At 35.9% G+C, this 7,232-nt stretch overlaps 1 protein-coding gene across 6 annotated transcripts; it reads right to left on the reverse strand.

Annotated features, from left to right (window-relative positions):
* Positions 1-534: 534 nt before the first annotated feature.
* On the reverse strand, positions 535-4,690 carry LOC122316894 (transcription factor bHLH74-like). Of its 6 annotated transcripts, XM_043133730.1 has the most exons (10): positions 4,354-4,690; positions 4,144-4,198; positions 2,672-4,063; positions 2,338-2,568; positions 2,186-2,251; positions 2,035-2,103; positions 1,456-1,527; positions 1,206-1,349; positions 1,040-1,121; positions 535-957 (listed from the first exon to the last, which is right to left on the reverse strand). In XM_043133730.1, the coding sequence occupies exons 3-10, from the start codon at positions 3,284-3,286 to the stop codon at positions 929-931; spliced, it is 1,308 nt and encodes a 435-aa protein (XP_042989664.1). In that variant the 5' UTR covers positions 3,287-4,063; positions 4,144-4,198; positions 4,354-4,690; the 3' UTR covers positions 535-928. The 6 variants fall into 6 exon arrangements, with proteins under 6 accessions (XP_042989664.1, XP_042989663.1, XP_042989662.1 ...); XM_043133729.1 differs by lacking the exon at positions 4,144-4,198; XM_043133728.1 differs by lacking the exon at positions 4,354-4,690 and having other exon boundaries at positions 2,672-3,547; positions 3,754-4,347.
* Positions 4,691-7,232: the final 2,542 nt, after the last annotated feature.

Consider the following 7,232-nt stretch of genomic DNA (forward strand, 5'->3'; position numbering starts at 1 on the left):
ATGTTAATGCAATTGCATATTGTCTTGCAAAAGATGGAGCTCAAGGTTTCTTAACCCTAATTGTTCAAAGTTCGAGCTGTGTATAAAAGGGTGTTGCTCCCACCAAAATGTGAGCTTGGAAATCCAAGTTTTTGGTTTTGTTGAAAAGTGAGTGAAAACCAAATTTCCCGAGTGCGTCGTGGGCCTCAAAGCTCGGTAGAAAAGATAGCTTTACATCGTATCTAAGTCGTTTTAAAATGGGCTCAAATAAAACAACTCGGGAAGAAGTCGTCGTAAAACGAACAAGACGTAAAAGAAGAAGAAGAAGAAAAAAAAAGTTTATCACATAAACGTATTGCATTTATTGAGGATAATGATGCTGCCAGAAAATTCATTGCGGATAATTATAAATATTAAATATTATAGGATGAAAAGTGATAAACACACAATCCTTTTCACAACATATTGAAAAAGAGATTTGAACACTTTAACAGAGAATGCTTGTAGAGGGAGTTTCAACTTCAAGTAGCTAGAAGTGAAAAGAATGCTGCGAGCTGCGGACAAACAAATGACCTTTTATTGGATGGGAATGTAACCAGTCTTTCGGGATATGGCATACATATCGAAATGATCTCTTGTCCATATATTCTCCTAACTTGATGTGCCCTAAAAAGAATTGAAATCTTCCACGGTTTCCCCAAAACTCTCACACATGATCCCTCTAATCTACAGCAACAATTCATAACAATAATTTTCCATCAATCATCAAAGACTCGCCTTTTTGTCTGAATATACATGGTTTCTAATTCTAACAGGTCACATAATCTTCTGCTAAAACTTAGAAGAACAAACAGTCAGGAAATGACAGCCTATACAACAGATAATTCTTTCCCTTTGTGATATATTTTTATATTCTTTGTTAGCAGGAAATCACACTTCTCTCTTCGTATCATTGAAATTCTGGTTTCAAGTTCCCTGCTGAACATGATAAGTATGTTAAGGTCAGTAGAATGTGGAAACAACACCCTGCATGGATCTCAAGCAGACCTCTGGAAATTACCATTTGATCCCAAATTGTCAACTGCTGGACAAGAATTAAATCCCACTTGGAACAGACTCTGGAGCTCATTGTCTAAGACAGTCTGCATGTACAAAAAGATGCCTTGTATTTAATATTAGAAAGAGGAAAAGGAAGTGCAGCATGAGTTGATGAAACCAAACCTCACCTGGGGCAGCAAGGGATATTTTGGAGTTGTACTGGGGATACTTGGGAAGGTCCCTTGAAAAATTCCATGTGGGTAATGGTGAGAGGAGTTCATTGCCGGAGCAAGTCCTAGAATAGCTCCAGCGCCACCCCGTGAATGAATTATCTACACAGGAGGTTTTCTAAGATGAACGTGATTCTGTTCAACAAACATATTTGGCATGCAGTTTAATTTATGAATTGAATTCAGCAATAGGGTGATATTGACTTACCTCTTTTGACAGAATCTGTTCTATATCAATGTTCAGTTCTGGATTGACAGTGGCAAGTTTCATTGACAGAAACTGCAACATGATAGCAAGCATATATTTACTTAGCATTAGAACACTCAAGAGCCACTCCATCATAGTTGTAAGATCGAATTAAATTTATAAACGAGATGTTAATTCCTCGATTAGGCATTTCCTGTAATCTTGTGCGATGTTTCAATTAAAAATCTCTTATAATGCAACGAAATAGTTGAACCTCTAAACATGCTGTTCATTTGGTCAGAGCAACTTTCTGTTGGAAAAAGAAGACCTCATTTGTTAAAAAGTATAGAAGATCATTAACTGGCATTGAACGAGGGAGGAATCTCTTATTTAAACGAAGATGGCCTTTTGTTGTCATAACTCCCTTTTCATTCAATTATTTACTTGCTTAGAGATTTCAGCAAAGCTTCTTTGATGCTTGCAATGTGATATTTGTTCAGCAATGCTATAATTAGTCTCAAGTAGTTCCAAATTGTTTAGAAACTTATCATAAGAAAGAAATGAACAAGTTCCTATTCTTAGAGTTGCAAAATAGCATACCTCAACTTGCTGTTGCAGCGACTGCACATAGTTTATAATCTCGTCAAGCATTACCGCCTTCCCAGTGATCTAAAACGGTACATAGCATCAAATTAATAAATATAAAAATGAAGATAAGAGATTGTTCAAAAGACTGACTCCCTCCAAATACCTTATTGCAACCAGGAACTAGTTCTTGAAGCAATCTCATCCGCTCACTAATCTTTTCTCTTCTCACCTGCAAGCAACGAGTTCTATCACTCCAAACTATATACAAAGGAAAAACTTTTCTCACAACTAGTAAACATGGTATTAAGAAGGTACCCGTTCTGCAAGGCTATGACTGTTTGTGGCCTGGCCCCTTCGGGCTCTTACATGGATGTAATTTTCTCTAGAAGCATCTCCACTGGAAGTATCTTTAGCTTGTTTACCCGCTTGTTTACCACGCAAATTTGAACCTTTGCTGTGTTCAATTCTTGGTTTCTTCTCATCAGGTTCTTTTAGAACATCAGAACTCTCTCGAGAAAGACTCTTCTGTAGTTCCCCCTCAGCATTCTGCCATGGATAACCAAGCAATTTCGCTCGAGGAAATAAATAAAATCAAAAGGTAGCAAAATCTTCAAGATACTAAATGCTAGTATAGAATAACTCAGGTTACCTGATGGGTGATGGGCGAATTCTTGGAATCAGACGCTCGTTTCCTTCTCTTTGCATTAGGTGAAGAGCCTATAGCACCCTCGCATGAAATTTGGGGATCATCTCGAGACAGTGCACCATTTGTTGAAGTTATTCCAGTGCCACCCTCTTTGAGTGATGCATAATTCTGAGGGCACCCAGAATTAGCAATCTGGCCACAGTCGGGAAAGCCAAAGGAATTAGCCATTTCTGAGAAGCTCCCACTTCCAAAGCACGGAAGCTTCTGCACTAGTTCGACAAAGCTGGAATTGGATGGGTACCGTACCAGTTGGCCTGTGCTACTAGTTCCCTGATTTTCTAGTGCAATAGGGTAAGGTGGATTGGCAAATTCACTGTGAGAAACCGTGGAAGAAGAACCTCCAAAATTCTGGTTTTGACTCAAGGAAGCAAGTGGATCCCAACCAGAACTAAAGAAAGGGTCAGCTCCATTTGAAGGTTTATACATGGAGACAGAACTCATAATCATTCCAGAGATCTTTTCAGGCAGTGGGTTTGTGCTCATTCCTAAAGATGGACAATGCAGGTCATCCTCACCTCCATGTTGAAATCCCACATCCTCATTTTCACGACCATCCATCTCCTAAATTCAAAAGTAGGCCAACAGAACCAAGGAAACTCACTTTTCTCCTAAGCAAACGAAACCCCGACCAAACAGTTGCTTCAGACCAGGACTATAGATAGAGATGAAACAGAAGAAACTAGAAAAAACAGAAGGTAAAGTGGGTTTGACTAAAATTGAGTGGTGATATCTTGTAGGACTCAACAAGGAACAAGTAACCGTGGCAGCTTTAGAGAACTTATCGAGTGTAAAGCAAAAGAAGCCTCCTATTGCAGCATCCTACAGACACAAAGTTAAAGGACAAATGCAAATCTATCAGGCATAAAATCCAAACGGCACCAGCAAATTACCTCTTTCTTTCGAAAACCCTAGGATCGAGCCTACTCCAACGCTAAGGAAAATGCTTGCCACAGACAGGAAAGTGAACCTTTCAGAGTATAAAGTAGACTTAGACAAACGATGGAATCAGCTAATTAACAGCTCACCAGACTAGCAGAAATAAAGCAGATTCCCTTTTGCTCTTTTGTTTGTGGGAATTGGGAGAACTGAATTTTTCATGTCCTCCACTCAATCAGACACCAATATGATTGATTTAAGAAAGCTTGGATATTTTGAAGCAAGACTTGACTGACAATGATCACTTTAAACTTGAAGCAATGAATATGGAATGAAGTAGCGCCCAGTGATGTTCCAATGAACCAAGAACCAATTCTTCGACTTTCGAGATAAAGGCGTCCCAAGAACCAAGAGATGGGAGTTGCTGAAACCCTTTTGAGATTTTTCTCAGATGGGTACCTGAAGAAGAACAAAAAGCATCAAGTTTTAACTTGGACTGTGCAAGAACTGAAATAGGGGCAGCGTCTTGGCAGCGGAACCTGAATTGCGTATTTTATTATTATGCCTTCATGGCACCAAATGCTCGCTCAAAATCTAAAAGAAAAACCAAATTAACCGATTGGGTAGTTGCTTAAATGGGCAGAGGAAAGCATCAAAACTAAACTTTCATAGATCACGGACAATGTAGTGAAATATTAGGCCTAGAGACAGGGAGGAGAGACAGACAAGAAGAGAAAGGCTTTGCTTACCTGCCGAAGCTAACGAGTGAAATGTAAAGATTTTAAACGAACAGACTACGGCCAACTGCTCTTAGTTGTTGGTAAATTATTACAGAATCTAATCACTTATGCTTCCACACTTAACTCTTGTAACTTCTCTCCTTCTTTTCTTGGATTACAATATTATGCTTAATGAGTCTTTTGCAATTTTTTATTTTTATTTTTATTTTCCCTGTCAGAGGGGATTGAGAGTCTTTGGAGGGGTACTTCTCTTCAAGACCAAGCTTGCTTGCTTGCTTCCTCCTTTCACATAAGACTTTTTTTAACAACTGACACACTTGCCAACCATTCCAACATCTCTCTGCTGTTACACACTCATTTTTCTCAGTGCCAACTAACCTCTTCTATTTCTATTTGGAACACACTTTATGTACCTAACCTCCATCATTCTCCATGAACACCCAGAATATATATGATATATATACGTATGCACAAACAGCTTCTGTCTTAAACGTGACTGTTTCAAGTTGATGATCCATTTCAACAAGTGTGTGGCTGTGATTAAGCAGCTATAGTGAATAATGTGGTTGCAGGGCAGAATATGACTTTTTACTTTTATTCTACATATAAATATCGTGCCAGCAGCAATCTTGTTCTTTTACTTTTGAGGAAGGGAGCTTTGGGTCTCTCAGGAACACAAGGAATAATGGAATCTAATCATCCAATTTTACCTCCTTGTCATTGTACGGTTTCCAGCTGTAGATGTGCGGGTCTTTTTCTTTTTTCTTTTTTTCTTTCCATTCCCTTCCCTGAGTAGCTGTATATGTGAAAGCCTCAGCCAACTAACCCGGTCAAAACCAAATTATCTGGTCAAACTCTTTCCCGGATGTGATCTTGCTGAAAGCAGAACGAAAAAAAAAAAAAAAAAACAGATTATTCCGGTATTAACGGCTAATTTGATCCCAACCCCTGATGATGATTCAGTGCAAGACACCATTAAAAATAAATAAAAAAATAAAAACTCAATTTACTCTTTATATAAATATATATATATTTTTAAAAAAACTCCCCTGATATATTTGAAGCAAAGAGAAATTCGTATTGATTTTTTTACCCTAAAGCTCGTGAAATTATACTTTCTAATTATTATTGAATCAAATACAAACCCTTGATGAGCTGCGAGTATACACATACTAATTATTTCTTGAGGTGATAGCGTTCAGTAAATAAGCCAAATAAAATTACATTTTCGTGTCTAAAATTACTGAGTTTTTAAAGAATATACAGTACGAACATCCTTCTTCAAGTATTTTACTCTCTATAGAAAGGGAAGTAAGTTGTAAAATCAGAGTAGAAAAAATAACAAAAAAACATAAATTCTAGTTTTTAATCAAGACAATAATTCAACTTTTAATCTTTTTAATTATTAGTGTATTTTGTTTTAAACTTCATTTTTTAGGGTAAGTAATTTTTTTTTAAAAAAAAATCTATTCAATCAAAATAACGAAAAAAAATCTCATTTTATTTTTTATTTTTTAAAAACGATAGGGGTTGAAATGATTTTTTGATTTGTTAGGAGTAGACAGGACCCACTGCAAGTTCTGCATAGTCAAGGCACCTGTGGAAATGATGATTGGGATGCTACACCAAACTCATAACTCGGCCCAAAATCATTCTTCTCGGTACGTTCCCAGACTGATGGGGCTGGGATAGCGGCACCTCTTCTCCCTTACAGCTTTTCGAAAAGTGTATTCTACTCATCATTTTAAATTTTATTTTTATTTTATTATCTGTCATTAAATAATTAAATATTATCTATTACATTTTATTTATAATCTTATTATCTAACGACATGCTATTAAATGATCAGAAAATAAATAATAAAAATATTTATTCTAATGTTTTTCTTCTTCTTGTTTTTCTTTTTTTTTTTAAATGAGAAAATATCCATTAATCATGAAAAAACAATACAACTTTTATCTCTCAAAATAACAAATAAAACCTCCCATGGACCATCCTCAATCCATACTAATTTAAAAAGAGTTTTGCTACATACAAGCACATTCGTGCACTAATTTGTGTATCAATACTGATTTATTCATACTTAAAATTTAAATTAACACTGTTTTTAATAAAATCTACTTTTTGACCAACCACATCAAATTAGTGCACAGATTAATACACAATTATACTTGCAACTATATTTTTCCATTTAAAAACTAAAGTTTTTGTTAACTGAGCAGTAGCATGCTATTGCTTTATTCCCTCCTCCTCTAACAAAAACCACCCTCCAATACGGTTGCCTTGACAATATGAACTGGATATCCTGAAACAAATGACTTGTCCAAGAACAATCAACAACTTTGGTACTGATATTCTCTATTACTGCTTTGGCATCACCTTAAAAAAATAATATGATAAATCTCCAACTCTTTAGCATAGCTGCATAGCTCTTAATAAAGCATAACTCTCTACTTGAATTATTGAAGAAACATTTGATCTAGGTGCAACTAATATAGGGGTGGCAATATGTTATACGAGCCGTTAATCCAACACAAACACGACACGATAATAGCGAGTTAGGGTTTAATCTTAACGGGTTCGGGTCAAACGGGTTGACCCGTTAAGACACGATTGCTTAACGGGTTGATAACGGGTCAACCCGTTATGACACGTTAAGAAAGTTAAAGTTATAATAATACCATTATACTTATAAGTAAAATTGTTAAAATTTTAATATCGATATTTTTATTGTTTGCATTGTCATTTTGAATTTATATTTAGCTTTATAATTATTATAAATATTGTGATTTTTAAATTTATATAAAATTATGCTAAATTTAATTAAGTCAAACTAGTTAATTTCGGACCTTTTTAACCTATTTAAATAAATATATGAAACGGGTCGT

Source organism: Carya illinoinensis, chromosome 7 (assembly GCF_018687715.1).
Source record: "Carya illinoinensis cultivar Pawnee chromosome 7, C.illinoinensisPawnee_v1, whole genome shotgun sequence".
NCBI lineage: Eukaryota > Viridiplantae > Streptophyta > Magnoliopsida > Fagales > Juglandaceae > Carya > Carya illinoinensis.